Source organism: Ixodes scapularis, unplaced genomic scaffold (genome assembly GCF_016920785.2).
Source record: "Ixodes scapularis isolate PalLabHiFi unplaced genomic scaffold, ASM1692078v2 PGA_scaffold2__306_contigs__length_199485367, whole genome shotgun sequence".
NCBI classification, from domain to species: domain Eukaryota; kingdom Metazoa; phylum Arthropoda; class Arachnida; order Ixodida; family Ixodidae; genus Ixodes; species Ixodes scapularis.
Genome location: NW_024609857.1, coordinates 6,464,743 through 6,480,433, shown reverse-complemented (window position 1 = coordinate 6,480,433; position 15,691 = coordinate 6,464,743). Strand labels below are relative to the sequence as shown.

Here is a 15,691-nt window from a genome sequence, read left to right as displayed (position 1 = left end):
TCGGCACGCCACAATGTTTTCTGCGCATGCGATGCGGAAAAGGCGCTTTCCAGATAACGAGCGGGGTACGGACAACGATACAGAAGCTGCTGCTGCCGCCGGCCTTTGCGGCACCTCTGCGGCTCGTTCAGGGTGGCTGCTCAATCGCAACGACAAAGTTTAATTTTTTTTAAAGAATTATTGCAAAATGTTTTTTTGCTATACTTGCAAGAGCTCCATTTCCTTCACTAAAAACAGGAACAAATACATTGAAAAAGTGATAACGGGAATGGGAAATCGTGATCACTTCACTATAGTCGCCATTTCGTTATAACAGACTTCTTTATAAACGTTCGCGACTGCAATTCCCATCAGGATTGTCGCCTTCGTTAAAATCAGTCGTGGTCGTTCGTGGAATTTAGGAACATTAATTCCGTTTCGCAAAGTTCAGTGCCCAATTAAAGGGGTACACCGTCTCTTCGAAAGTGGAGGTTTTTTTCTACACCGATGATTTGGGGAGGCTCTTTTTCGAGTCCCTCTCGCCACATTCAAATACCTTCGCAATTTTTTTATGCGATTACTAAAACAATGGGGTAAGTATAACTACCAGGGTGCTTTGACTGCAGAAACACTTTTCTGCACAACAAATTACAGAAGGCTATTGGGAGCGTGCTGCCCAGCATTGGCAGCTGGTTGGGCGTGTCAGCAACAACAGCGTCCCCGTCACGTCTTATAGTGAAGCGCTGCCCGCTCAAACCACCTTTAATGTCCAGCTGGCTTCTTGGCGGCGTCTGCACCTCGCTTCGGAAAAAAAGGTTTACACCTTGACGTTCAGAAATGTATTTGTGTCTGGCGTTTTGCTCCGTGTCCTCATTCCATTTGGCCCGGCGGAGTCGCCCAAAGCCTAGGCTCAATAGTGAATCCCCCAGTTGTAAGCGGCAATGATGGCAACAATAAACAACAGATTGCCACGTTTTTTGTTTCTCTGCATTACAATATGCCTCTACAGAACATGCGAGTGTTTGACGATCCAGAAATCACAACGAAACAACATTCAGTGGTGACTAATTGATAAAATCTATGTTAAAAGTATTTTTCGCTCCTCTTTCCAGACTGCTCTTTGCTCGCTGGCGCATTGAGTAGACATACCACATGTGACAGATGATTGCGGCAGGTTTCGCCAGCGCAAGGAGGGGACCCGCATTCTTACTTTCCAATTCTCGAGTAAAAAAGTTGAGGCCGACTGTGGCCCCGAACGTTTTGTATTGGCGGCGTGCGCAAACTACAGGGGGCGCTTCTCTAGCTATCATCACCATCGTTTCCGACGTCACGGATAGGACAGACTGGGACTGACTGCGCCGATCCTGGATCCCTCTACTCGTCAACTTGCTTCATGCACTGTTTGGGTAACGCGCAACAAGGCCTGTTTCACGCATTGTGTTTATTTGGTGAAGTGACATTTGCAGCTTGCCAATGCTTGAAACCGTTGCAAGCGTAGTTGCGCTAACAAACACTTTTGGTGCTGAGGTGTCGAAGCACTCGAATGGTGGTGTGCTGTTCTCTAGCCCATTACAAAAAACTGGAAGACAAAAACAGAATATTCAGTGCTTTATCCCACTACAACATCTACCACTGTGAATAAGATGTATTTTTTACAGCGAAGCCGTTAAGGGCTAGATTCGCCAGGATCGTGTCCGGTATGCCGACGCAAACCTACCTGGACAGCTACCGCCATCTATAAGCGACGGTGGCAAGCACACAACCGGTATGGTTTCCGCCGTCGCTCGTAGATGGCGCCAACCTTTCCAGGTATAGTAGAAGAATGGATAGTTGGGCGCGTTGGTGGGAATTCATCGTAGGAAACAGCGCGAAAAACAGACGACGATGAAGAAGCACACAGTGTATCGAGTACAGCTCCGCTGGTCTTCCTTCTTCATGAGAGTGGAAAGGCTGAACGTTTTTTAAATTATGAGTCGGACAAAATAAAATTGAGAAAGGAATGTCTAATTGAAAATAGAAAAGCGAAATTTTGAAACCTCTCGCATGTGTAGTGAAAGTGAAAGTGAAAGCGACCCCCTGTATCATGTAGGCTCCAGTGTTTTGTGAGTGCAGGTCTCTCATTAGTTTCGAATTGATTTCTTTTGAATTTTGTAAACCAGTAAACAAACATTTCCTCAGAATAATCGGCAAGAACAAGCGGTGGCTGGATTCCCTAGTCGTTTAATTTAAATCCCTGCCTATTCACGCAGTCAACGTGAAACGTGCGAGACCCCCTCACCATCGAAGTCTTAAATCTATAGTCATTTAGAGATTAAGTAAAGTTTTTGAGGGAAAGGAGGGCTGGGGAAGAGGAAGCAAATGGAATGCTTGAGAGAAGGAAATCTCTCTCCAGCGTTCTGTCTGCTTCCTGCTCCTCCTCAGCCTCCCTTTCCCTCTAAAAATGTTCTTAACCTCTAACTAATTATAGTAAAAAAGTGACACTTCATCATCCCAAAAAATGAAGAATACAGCTGCTATGAATTAGTTTGTATATTTAATTTTGTGCACAATGCGTGATGTGCTTCTCAGCAAACGATTTTAAATTTGTAATCAATCCTTCGTAAAAATGGGATAGAAGAAATCAATCAATCGCCTGAACTTGCCGGGCCATGGCCGACAATTTAAGAATTTATGAAAATTTCTGCTTTTCGTTTAAGCAGAAGTCACGACGTGACAAGCTTCTTTGCCACATATTTGATTCCAGAAAAGCTAAGCGTCAGTTGCTGACGAGCATTTATTCAGCAGCAACTGACGAGTCACTCTTGGACAGATTGGTATCGGCAAGCTCGATGTAGCTAAAACAAGTGTGCGGCGCTTTGCACCACAACTGTACGCGCATGCAAAGCTAAGAAGACGATACGTCATTTACTCTGCTGAATGCAAAACCTTTTTCTACAGCAGCCTCCACAGATCCGGAAAAGAAACAAACAAAACAAGTATCAGAGAAGCTGTGAATAGCCTTGACGCACGCTGCGCAAGCTGTAATGGTAAAGCTCAAGGCTTGTTTTTGAACATTGTAAAGATTTTCCAATATAAAAAAAGCAACTTCGAAGCGGTTATTGATTAGAAAGATTGCCCACAAAATCATGATACTTGTTTCTTTAATAAATAAACCGTCTTTATATTGGCACAGATGCAAACTAACAGTCACTCTGTGCTTTGACATAGCTCATCGTCTGCTCGCATTTTATCAGTTGCGTCACAGGAGGGCGCCCACGAGGTGGCGCCACCAATACATCTTGTAGCCAATAGAGCTATGCTCAGGGAAGCTGAAATTGAGTAGAAACTATGGTCGGTTGCTACACAAAATGTCTATGTGAAATGCTCCTGCTAGGATCCGCACCGTGGTGCTGCCATCTTGTTGAATGCTTCCCATATACGATACAATTTGATTGGCTCAGTCAGGAACGTATAACAAACAATAGAGGAGCGCTTCCAGCCCAAGAACCCAGGATAGCAGCACAAGGCAGAAAAAGCGAGAAATGCAAGACCGAATCGATTTTGGGTGCCTGTCGGAACCTCTCGCTTTCCTCACAGTTACTAGCTCCGAGGAGCGGCTAACCCTAGACACTTGCCCACCTTTCTGCTCTTCTTTCTCCTCCTCTTGCTCCTGATCCTCACCCTCCGGCTGGGCGGCCTCGTCAGCTGCATCTCCAGCGCCGCTCGGTGGCGGCTTCTGGTCGTCCCCTTCGTCTCCCCCCGCGCCCCCGGCGGCTCCTCCTCCCTGAGACTCCGCCTCTTCCTGCGGGGGTGGGGCCTCCTCCCCTCCCCCTCCCCCCGCATCACCTCCCTCTCCTTCGCCCTGCTGGTCGCCAGAAGTCGTCTGCTCTTCCCCGCCCTCTCCGGTGCCCTCTCCCTCGTCTGAGCATGCCACCACGCACACAGCCAGGCTGTGAGACGCTTTCCTAGAGAGCATGCCACTGCGCTTCGGTGTGCTGCAATGGATGCCGTCTGTACAGTCACTTTTCTTGGGGATGCCACAGTGGATGCCGTCGGTACAAGGCTCTGGAGTACCACAGTGGATACCATCTGTACAGGGCTCTGGAGTTCCACAGTGAATACCGTCGGTGCAGGGCTCTGGAGTACCGCAGTGGATACCATCTGTACAGGGCTCTGGAGTACCACAGTGGATACCGTCGGTGCAAGGTTCTGGAGTTCCACAATGAATGCCATCTGTACAGGGCTCTGGAGTACCACAATGGATGCCATCAGTGCAGGGTTCAGGAGTACCACAGTGGATTCCATCTGAGCAGGGCTCTGGAGTTCCACAATGGATACCATCTGTACAAGGTTCTGGAGTACCACAGTGGATACCGTCGGTGCAGGGCTCTGGAGTTCCACAGTGGATTCCATCTGTACAGGGTTCTGGAGTACCACAGTGGATGCCATCGGTGCAGGGTTCTGGAGTTCCACAATGGAGGCCGTCTGTACAGGGTTCGGGAGTACCGCAGTGGACACCATCAGTGCAGGGTTCAGGAGTTCCGCAGTGGATACCATCCATACAGGGCTCTGGAGTACCGCAGTGAATTCCATCTGTACAGGGTTCTGGAGTTCCACAATGGACACCATCGGTGCAGGGTTCAGGAGTTCCACAGTGGATACCATCCATACAGGGCTCTGGAGTACCGCAGTGAATACCGTCGGTACAGGGTTCCGGAGTTCCGCAATGAACACCGTCTGTACAGGGCTCAGGAGTACCACAATGTACACCATCAGTACAAGGTTCTGGAGTACCACAATGGATTCCATCTGTGCAGGCGGGCTGTGGGTCACAATGCATTCCGTCGTCACACACGTCATTCTCGCCGCAGTGGACACCGTCGTCGCAGACCTCCGCGCTTTCAGCTGTAATCTTCACCGGCACCATGGTATCCAGAAGGGCCTGTGCCGACTGCATCATGGCTGGGTCCGTGGTACTGTCTGCGTCTGTTTCCATGCCCTGGGGAACAAGGGCAGGAAGGGCCATGAGCAGATGCACCACATCTTTGCTCGTCGCTGCCCCCCCCCTTCTCTCTCTCACCTCTATCGTTTGCGGGCGCAATGCCTTCATGCCAACGAACACATTTTGTGGACTGGTCAAAAGAAACCCAATTTTCACATGGCACCATGAATTACAAGTTGGCCATAGGCAAACGGTATGCAAATACAAGGTCCCTCAGAAGCCAGCATTTAGCAACACATCGTGCTGCACATGTCTACCATTGCACTTAATCCTCTCCAGTTGTGAAAAGCCTTGGCTGGTGTAACCTACCCTAGCCCCTCCTACCTTCAGCTCAGTCACCATATTGCTTTCTACGACTCTCATACCTAGCCAGATCCTGTCAAGGCAGACAGGAACCGTCACAAGTAAAGCTGCTTGTTTTCCATCATGCCAGCATCGAAATATGTATGGACGACTCAAGAAACAACACAAGGCCGCAACGGCAACACTCTCGTGTCTTTTCTAAAACACCGCCGGCTTTATTTACAGATTCTCTTCCACACATTAAAAGAAGGCAAGGCAGTGTACGGGGCAGGGAGGGGCCCGGGCAGTTAGCAACGCAAGTGGGAGATGCAGCAGGGGGGTGCACAACCACATGAGTTCCGCTACCAAAGAGCAGCCTGGGAGGGAAGGGGGCCGAAAAGAAAAAAGGGGTGCCAGTGTAAAAATTGTGCATGCATGGAGAGCCAGCAAAGGGGGAGGGTACTGCATGAAAAAGCTACGAGATTAGTTTTTATTTGTAAAATTAGCTGAGCTTTAGTCACGCCAAAAGGTTGTTTGACACTAGGACTAACCCAGGCCCTACTTACAGTTAAGCATATTAAATGATCCAGTTAATTAAAAAAAAATTGCCACTCAAAATAGTTTTTTTTTTAGACTTGCATGTTATTTTTTTGCTTATTTCCAAAAGCTCACTGCCATTTTTAGAAATGAAGCACAACAAGCAGGTATTTGAGCTGCTGTGCTTCTCCCCCTCCTAGAAAAACTTACAATGGCATAGGCTCACTTACAGTACTTCTGCGTTGTGCAAGCAATGATGCAAAGCCATTACTAAGCAGAAGCGGGATCAATGTCAAAAAACAGCCTCACCTGCAGGTCGCTTTCAAGCACTGCCGCTGCATTGGCAGCTTCATCCGCCCGAGATTCTGCTGCCTCTGCGGACTCCGCAGCTGCACATTGTGACAAAGAAGGAGGCGGTCATTCATGTTTGCTCTACACAAGCATTCTCTGGGAACACCAAGCACATGCGTGACGGCTATGAGCTGCTGCACCTGGCAACAGTGTGAAGTTAGCATCATTTTGTAGGTATTCATTCTCATTATATTCTGTCTCTCTCTCTTTTGTGTTTCATATCAGGCATGAACTTTCTACGCTGTGCATGTCTGGGATTCAAATGAGATCAATATTTTCTCGGGCAACTTTTTAGCTTCTGGGAACACCAGATTGGATCTGGCTCAAAACTTCCCTGTCGTGTTGCGGCAGAGAAAGTCCCAGCGATCGCGTCATTACGGTCTGTTGCTCACCTGCCGCTTCGACTAGTCTCAGGGCAGAGGCCGGAATGGTGGTGTAAGTCACCCCTCCGGAAACCGTGGTGGTGGAGCCGCCGACACCGCTGCCCTGTCCCGCCGCCGTCATCAGCATCACCTTGCCGCTCGACGTGGCCGCAGAGATGGGCAGGCTGCTCAGTGCCTGGGCAGTACAAAGGGAGATCAGAGGGCTTGTGAAATGAGATAAAAGAGGAAAGACAAAAAAAATATTGTTTGCAATTTAACCCCATTATATGCAATAACAATTCTTTTGGCAGCTGCGACCTAACGGGGGATAGCGTCGTTTTCTCTGCCTCGAGGGCTTACCTGTGTGGTGACCACGGTGACCCCCTGGTGTCCGGCCACCCTGGCGAGGGTGGGCGTGGAGGCGGCGGAGGCTGAGGTGCCCACGATGGTGAGAACCTTCTGGGACGGGCTGGCACCGGGCTTGGTCTGGATGGTGATGGCCTGGGCACCGCTAGGAAGTAGCCCCTGGGCCGGCAGGGCCACAATCTGCTGGGTGCCGGCCGTGCCTGTGCCCTGCAGCTGCAACGCGACATGTGCGTCAGGAACACCCCCACCCATTGGCGGCGAGCCCTCGAACCACTCGGAGACTGAGAAGTTCCGTCACATAGTGTGCAAACCACTCGTGCATCGAACGGGCCGAAACTGGATCGAGACACGAGGGGATGCAGAGATCAGTGGACGCAGCTTATCAGTACATATTCCTAGTCGTCGTCGCGAGAGAACAACGAAGGCAAACACTGAAATTAAGTTAGTTCGTACACCACAAATGCTGTGGATAAAAAAAAGAAAAAAAGAAAAAAGAAGCTAGATACGGTTTTGCATGCTACAACCTTTTGCCTCTCCACTATTTTTTTTACGCCTACCTGACCATTTTTATTTAAAATCTCTTCTCAGTAAAGTAGCTTTTTTTTTATTTTGAAATGCAGAATGTGTTATATGGCTGGCACCTAACCATATTCCGTTAGGCGCTAGCAACGGAAGTCGACAGACCGACTGCCAAGCGAATGCTAATGCAGCGCTCATCCCCTCACTGACTGGACAGAGGTGCCAGCCGGACCTCTTCCTCGAGTGCCTCCGTGTTACTGCCGGCGGGGGTGAAATGTCAAGTGCTCAGACAAACAGCAGCGCTCTGCTTCGTGAAACGAGCGCGCACCAGGCTTCCCAAGAGAATAAGCACGAGAGAGAGTGACAGAAAAGAAAAGAGAAGAAAAAGCATTCCTTTGTCGCAACCGGTTGAGGTAATTCGGAGTGTTTGGTTTTCTTTTGCCGCGAGCTGGTGCCAGGGCTCTACTCGACGCTGTTGCGTTCCAATAATTGTTCCGTTTTCCGCACGTCCCATGTACTGTGTCTCGCACTCCAACGGGCCTGAGAAAGCCTCATTTACGCTGCAACCGCAAAAGATGGCACCCACGAGCAAGATATTCACGGAGCGCTCATGCACTTACATTACGCAACAGAGGGCCACTTTGCGCCATCCAGTCTCCACATGTGAACCCAGTTTCCCCACACTAACACCAATGCCTTTGTCACGCTAGTATGGTAAGGAAGAGCTTTTTTTTTTTTTTTTTTTAATCTTTGCTATGTCAATAAGGATTTTTCATAAGGCCGTTTTTCCCTCCGCTATGCTCTCTGCAATGAAGACGCCACCATGTCACTAACTTTGTCTGCAGAGTTGCGGAGAGCATTGCGGGACATAGCTCTGCGGACAAAGTCACTTTGCATGCAGAGGTGTACCTATTGCCCACGCCTGTGCCAGTTTAGAAAACATACTTCCACTACACTATAACCATATCTTTGCTATATTGATCGATACTACGAAGAGGTACTTCCGTTTCCCTAATACACAGGCTGGAAATCGTTGGTCAAGAACACTAATATAACAAGAAATATGGGCGTACCCCAAGTGAATGTTATCAAACACTGCGTATAAGTACTTTGTTTACACATTCATTCAGAGGCACAAACGTGCCAGCAAGGGACCGGCGATGTTCACACCCATTGATTTTGTTGAAGTAGAAAACATTCTGGGGGGAGGGTACACAAAGACAGGCCGACAGGGAAAGGGAGAGAGAGATCCCTACCTGGATAGTGCTCCCGGCAAGGGTCTTGGCCGGCATGGTCAGGGCACTGGTGCCACGGGACGCTGGCATTGTGATGGTGATAGGCGAGGTGCTGCTCGTCAGCTGAGTGCCTGCACCAAATGGAAAGACAACAGTCTCCCACTAGAACAACTCAAACCACTTGCGAGCCAGCAGGAGGTGAAATTTTAATGGAAAAGAAGGTTCCATGGAAGCTTAAAAAATATAATAAAATGTGAAGAAAAGGAAAGGAAATGGGAAAAGACAAAGAAGCAAAAAAGAAGGGATAGACGAGAGAAAAGTCGACAAACGACAAAGTAAAAGCTTGCATAACTTTTACAAGTGGAATCCAGCAAAGCGCTTGCACAAGTCTACGAAGTGGTGTCTCCTGATAAGCGGAACCGTTTTTGACGGTCCGCTGGAGTTTCGATCGCATTCGTTTCTTGCTCTATTCTGAAGGTTATATTGCTGTTCACTACAAATCACGACTCTCACTCTGAAGGGCAGAATTCCCGCAACACCATTGTACGTTGTGGCACGACAGTTGAGGTTAAGGCCGAGAGGGAACTTGTGCCTGCTCACGTGTTGGGGCTGCAGTGGTGAGGATGGTGAACGCCTGCTGCCCCGTCAGTCCCGAAGACGAGACCACAATCATCTTGACCCCGCTGGCAGAGGTCACAGAGTTGAGCTGGGCTCCCGCCGAGATGGGCAGCACGTTCACAGATGTCGTGCCCGTCTTGGCTGCAGCCAGGGAGAGAGCAAACCCATCCGCAGGCTTCAGCCAGTGCCCAGGAACAGTGACTCTCACAGCCTAATCGAGCATGCAGCCAGGTGATATTGAGGACAATGAAATAAAAAGGTTGAGAGACTATGACAAAGGAAGTCACAATGTTTCACGACACCCTAGAGTCTAAACCAGGGGTCTCCGAACCCCCGCCCGCGGAGGCCTTCCACTGGCACCTCAGCAGGCCGCAGTTCTTCCAGTAACATCCTGGCCCATGGCCCGCTTTAAGCAGGCCCGCTGCTAACAACGCAAAAATAAACACGTGTAAAAGAAAATATATACATATTATGCCACGATGCGCACCAAATGCGCACATGAAGTGAGCAGAAAAATTACAACTTGTTATTTAGTTTACATTTTTATATTTATATTCCGGCCCTCGAGACTACAACCGACCCCCCATCCGGCCCGTTAGCCAAAATGTTTGGAGAACCCTGGTCTAAACCGTGAGGTTCGCGAGCTGGGTTCCCAGGAACTATTCTCCGACTACCCTCAGGGGCCCCCCCAACTCCCCAACTTCCATTGGCTGCCGATGCCCCTCAGTAAAGTGTTCTTCCAGCTTAAAAACAGACAATACCTTAAAGATATATTAATTATTTTTTTCTAAAGTCACATTTTTAACAAGTAGTCTTATCAGCTTTCAAATATCCTGGATGTTGTCAGAAAGCTTCACACCTGTAACAAATATTATTTCTGACATGTCGGCACTGGATCAAGTGCAGCTTTCTGAACTTTCAAACGTGTCTATCTCAGTTTCACTTCTTGTCATAAAACCTTGGTTCAGGAAAACTATAATTTGACATTGATGTGTGGAGCCAGTTTTTGAAGTTTCTGTACAGAAATCTTGTAAGGAATGCCACTGCAAGCTTATTTTCTGTATTCTCATGGTCTTGTTAAGAAAAGCTACAGGATCTTCAACCCTGCACACAAAAAAATGAACTTTTTTTTCACAGTTTAGTTTTTTGTAAAAAATAATAAAATTTCTGTAATTTCTTTCCATAGTCATGTGACACGGGTGTTATACCGCATGTTTAGCCAAAAGAACTGTCCATCATCATTGCCTTTCCTATAGTTTTTTTTCGGGGGGCGCAGAGTTTATTTAACATACTTTTACGTATCTTTGGAAAATAAACTTGGAAACTTAAAACTTTGCATGTCATCCTCTTTCCCAGCTATTGAATATACCCTGCAAGTTTCATACAAATAAGAATTATTGGTTAAAAAGTTAACCTTGTTTGGAAGACCAGAGTCATCCATTGACGCTATGTGTCAAACACTCCCTGGTGTGTGCACCATTGTTTACAAAAGTTTGAGAATTCCTGCCAAAGACATGTGAACCAGCCCTAAAACGCACATTAAAGGGTAACTGCAAAGAAAAAAAAAGTTTTTTTTTAAATAGCCTAATTGGGACAAGCATGTCAAAAAACAATTTTTCCGCGAGAAAAAACATTTTTTACAGCAATATTTATTGCGTGAGACTCATTTTAGTTTGCGGCTATTTCGTCCGTTTTAAATCGCGCGCCACGAAGTTGTGATTATGTGACGTCAATCCCAAAAGGTTCTCATTGGCTAAGAGTTTGATTGACAGCTTAGATCTTGGTTCTTAAACCTTTGTTATATGTTGCAATTTCCTTTTGAGCGGCATATTTTTACGTTTAAAGAATAACCCATGTGATGAGAGTTATTATTCTTTACAAAGGGCTTACAAGACGGGCACTTCCGTTTGGATTCATACAAACAAAAGCTTCGCCATTCTTTCATGGCTGCCCAAGTCTCTGCTCCCGCCTGTCTCGCCTACCTCGACTAATCGTTTCGCCGAAGTGATCAGTGTTTCGTCGTTTCGTGCTGACCCAGGTGCTTGAGTGAGACTTCTTGAAGTGAAGCAGTGTGTGTTTAGCAGCTGTCGCAGGTGTTAGTGATAGGAAGCGACGCGGGATTTTGGCTTTCATAGCGCGGTTCTTTTGTTTTCCTCTTTGCTTGCTTAGCGTGCCTTTTTTTTTGTTTTGCTTTGCTTGTTTGCGCGTGCAAATGCTGACTTTTCGGAGATGTCAGATGCGTGATCCCGACAGTGAGCCTTCCAGCAGCCATGTCGCCCCGAAAGGAATGCTATTTGGCTGGAGGCAATCGGGCGTTCGCGTAGCGACCAACGTGTCTAGTTACGTTCTCGTCATATCGCTCTGGAGGCCGTCGAGATTCGCCCCGTGTGCACCTAACGTCCGCGACTAGACAGAAAATAAAAAAGCACTATGTCCACTACGTAAAAATGGTCTCAGTTCATGCATCTGTAGGCAGGTACGAAATCGTGCCCAAATTTATTCACACCGCACGATGCAACACGTCGCTGTGCAAACGCAGTCCAACACGAAGCATAAAAACGGCAGATTTAGGACAATTCGGAGTCCATTGTTAAATTAAAATGACGTAATTTTGTTGAAAACGCCCGCAGCTTTTTACGTATGGTATGCGTCGGGAAACTTCCACATTTTGAAACAAGCGAGGCAGATTTACTTTTAAAAACGCTCCCAGCGTCCTCCCGGACCAGTTTGACTGGATCAGCTGACGACGACGGGACTTAACTGGTTGAACGTCAACCCCACAACAACCAATTTGCGCTCCGTGTTAGCACCGCATTACACACACCACGAACGTTTCAGCTCTGTCGCATCGCCGTGTTGCACCAAACAGAACGAGATCGCCGGAACCAACGCAGCGCTGTCGTGAACCTTGGCTTGTGGTTGCGCACTCGTGGATCCTGTGACTCCCTTCGCTTTCAAAGCACGCACGACGATTACGAACGATACTTTCCGTCTTCCGGGAACATCACAGGGGCACTTCTCCGGTCACGTCTTCGCTACATGTGCTCGCAAACCGCGTCAAACCAAAACAATACCGCGGCCTGGCGTAGTTGCCAGATCTTGCTGGAAGTCGAGACGCTGCGTCGTTCAACTCCGCAACGCAAGGAGAGTGAGGGGCGGGGCGTACTCCTCTTCCGCGGGGGTCGAAAGAGCGGGAGTTTCAAATGTGGAGAGGTTCTGACTCTACTAAATTACGTCCTGTGGCATAAATATTGATAAAAAAGAATCATTTTTTTCGCAGAACATTTGTTTTGTGACATGCTTGTCCCAATTAGGCTGTTTAAAAGAAAACTTTTTTTTCTTTGCAGTTACCCTTTAATAATCCGTCGTAGAAACAGATGGGGGCAAATGCAACGACCAGGAGGAAAACGGCAAAGCCACTTACCCTTGCCGGCCTCCGAGGTGGCCGGTGCGGTGCCGACGACGGTGGCCTTGCCCTGCGGGTGGGTGGTGACCACCAGGATCTGCTGCCCCGCCTGGGCCCCCTTGAGTCCCTGGGCCTGGCCCAGAAGCTTGGCCCCGCCCTGGGCCCCCTTGGGCGCCGCTATCACGATTGTCTGCTGTTTGGGGCCGCCCGCCGTGCCGCTGGCGCTCACCGTTCCCCCAGCCATGCCCGCCTTGGCCACCGTCACCATGTTGGAGGGCAGCGTGCGCAGGATCGTTGTTATCACCTTGGGGCTACCCCCGCCGGCACCCTGGAACGGGTGGCGGTCGTTCAAATCACCGCATGCTTCGAAGGCAAGCTCAAATTATTCGTATCTCAGAAATTCGGAAGGAATGCAACGATGCCGAAATGCTAAAGCTTGTGAGGACGACTGCTTTTTTTACGCTTGCGCTGGATTGCCATTGCGACGAGATGGGGTTGCCACCGAAAGGACAGCACCATGAACCTATGGTATGATTTCTCTTCCCTCCTTAGGGGCAGATGTCATCGAACCCCTAAGCATTTAGCTCCAGACTTGGCCGCTGAACCCTGGTATCCCGAGAAGGCCAGCTAGACACGCGCTGCTCATTAGCTGCCCAGCCTAGTGATGACAAACCAACTTACACGGTGGAACAGCACGAGGCATAGTTGGGACTGGCCTTGGCCAGACTGGAGAAACCCCCCCATGTTTGGCCAAACAGAACAAAATTAGAAAACACTTTCTGAAAAGTTCTGGCGAAAGGACTCAGCAGACCCCGTCCCTGGATGCCGTCTTGTCCTCAAAGGCCCTCGCAAATTGCTTTAACCCCTTGGGGTCATCTGTGGGTATCGCTCAACAAATAAATATTCCCGTTTTGGGTATGTGTCGGCCCTCTCCTTACAGGTCCTTTCTCCTTTGCGGTCAAACGTTGGGCGCCTGCCAACAATTTCAAATTGCGCCATCGAATGGCATAAAATGTGCGACACTTTTTCATTTTTTTTATTCGCTAGATGCAATCTGCAATGACAGGAAAGTAAAAAGGCAAAGACATGAAAATGTTCTCTACTTAAGGGGAGACGCGGGTCTTAAAATGGTCAAAAAACGCGAAATTTCACGTTTTTCAAAATTCACATATTTGGATTAATTGTAGTCTAAGGTACCTGCCTGCAAAGTTTCAATGTCGAAATCAATGTCTAAACGTGAAAAAAAATGATATTTACGATGTCCCCGCAGAGCCCTAACACAGCGAGTTCAATGAAAACAAGTGGAACTTCGCGCCCCGCGCGTTTCGCGATCGCTCGTCGGATCGCGGCCATCTTGGTCTTGTTGGAAAGCCGCTTATTTTCCCCACGTCCCCATGCCATTCGTTATCGCGACAACATCGGGGAACGTCCGCATTCCGCGGGTTTCGAAAGCCCCAATTGCGATCTCTCATTGGCCTGCTAGCAAGGTGCCCGTACGTCAGAGCACGCGCGGCGCCTAGCGCCCCTGCTATTGGCCTAAACGCGCCCCTCCGCTCGTTTTCTCCTTTCCTCCTTTCCGTTCCTGCGCTGGCGAGAGGTGCGTCGTCTGCTCCTGGGCTCGTCTCCGCCCGTCTCCTTAGGCCTGTCTGCTTTGTTTCCTCTGTGGTCGAGCGCACGTTTCAGTTCCCGTTTGCGCGCTTGCGTTGAATATTGTTGGTTCGTTTTCCTACGAAGTCGCGCGTGTTTTGTTTTGTTTCGCTTCGAGTTCTCGAGATGCCGGACGACGCTCGGTTGAAATCGAGCACGCGGCAAGCGTTCGGAAGGAAGAGGAAGCGACCGTGGAACAAGGAAGCCGAAGCTGTCTGCTGCAAGTGCGCCACCGCGATCGGCACCGCCGGATGCCTTGGATCTTCCGGAAACATCAGCCGGAGACATCGCGACTCCATGCAGCAGCGGCAGTTTGTCGAGCTTTGCGAGCGCGGTTCGTGTCGACACTGCATACTACTCCACGGCCGAGCAGGCGCAACGAGTCGCACGATCGGACGAATGCAAGCGTGCGCTATCGGAAAAGTCGGCGACCCGGCGCAAATTCGACCTTCTCGGCGTCACCACAGGAGGCCAGACGCGCGACGCTGGGACACAGTTCATTGTAGTGGACATGAAAGCTCTCAAAGCATGGAGAAGGACAATCCGTGTAAGGCCAACACTGCCCACCAGAGCAGCAGCAATGCAAAGCAGAGGTTCTCCAGGCAACACCAAACTGGAACAGCTGGGGACTACAGTCCTGGACAGCTGTGAGGGGCTCCCCTTTCAAGTGCTACACGAACAAAGGCCCTTTTCAGGGCCAAACAAAATCTGCTTTCGGAACGTGCAACCCTTGGTGCTTCTTCCCGTTGTCCCTTATAGAGCCTACTCATTCTTTTATAACGTTATTTTACATTGCAGACATTATTTCTCAGTTTTATATTATTTCTAAAGGTTCTTGTGAACGGATTGTAGAATTTTTCATCTCAATTTGTTCAGATAGAACTATGCTTCATATTGCTGAACATTATTGCATGGGATATCTTACTCAATTTTATGCAATGAGTGTCAAAACTTCAACTGCAATTTTCTCAGCTTCGCATTTTTTGTCTACATGCCTAGCCTTACGGTTGTTTTCATGAGATTATTCTTCGAGGATTTCTATAAACTTTATACCGTTGAATTCAGAAAGAAGTGAACTACAGGGTGATGCTATTTTTGTATGACAGTATGGGCCCGAAATTTTATTATTAGTGATAATGTGACCTTGTTAAGCTTTGTAAATAGTGTACTTGACCTAATTAGACTAGTTTTATACAATGATCTATCTTTACAAAAATATAAATAGCATCATCTTGCATGACAGGTCTTTAGCTACAAATCCGTATCACTTATGCAAAAAAATTCGTATTAGAAAGTTCCTTAATGAGTCGTAAGAAATGACCTAATTAGGCTTCATTATTTTCTTCGTAACTCAAAAAGTAATTGAGATATTGCAGAACTAATTGTATATTTGAAAAGAGGAAGCCAA

General features: G+C 48.3%; 1 protein-coding gene across 6 annotated transcripts in view; it reads right to left on the bottom strand.

Moving 5' to 3' along the window:
- Nucleotides 1-15,691, bottom strand: part of LOC8053780 (host cell factor 1) — a 46,391-nt gene that overhangs the window by 11,470 nt on the left and 19,230 nt on the right. For all 6 annotated transcript variants that reach the window (XM_040219110.1, XM_040219112.3, XM_040219111.3 and 3 more), the window contains 7 exons: nucleotides 12,655-12,964; nucleotides 9,213-9,371; nucleotides 8,634-8,743; nucleotides 6,853-7,071; nucleotides 6,523-6,688; nucleotides 6,089-6,168; nucleotides 3,598-4,957 (listed from right to left, as the gene is read on the bottom strand). In XM_040219110.1, coding sequence (XP_040075044.1) covers nucleotides 3,598-4,957; nucleotides 6,089-6,168; nucleotides 6,523-6,688; nucleotides 6,853-7,071; nucleotides 8,634-8,743; nucleotides 9,213-9,371; nucleotides 12,655-12,964 — 2,404 coding nt within the window. The remainder of the gene's footprint in view (nucleotides 1-3,597; nucleotides 4,958-6,088; nucleotides 6,169-6,522; nucleotides 6,689-6,852; nucleotides 7,072-8,633; nucleotides 8,744-9,212; nucleotides 9,372-12,654; nucleotides 12,965-15,691) is intronic.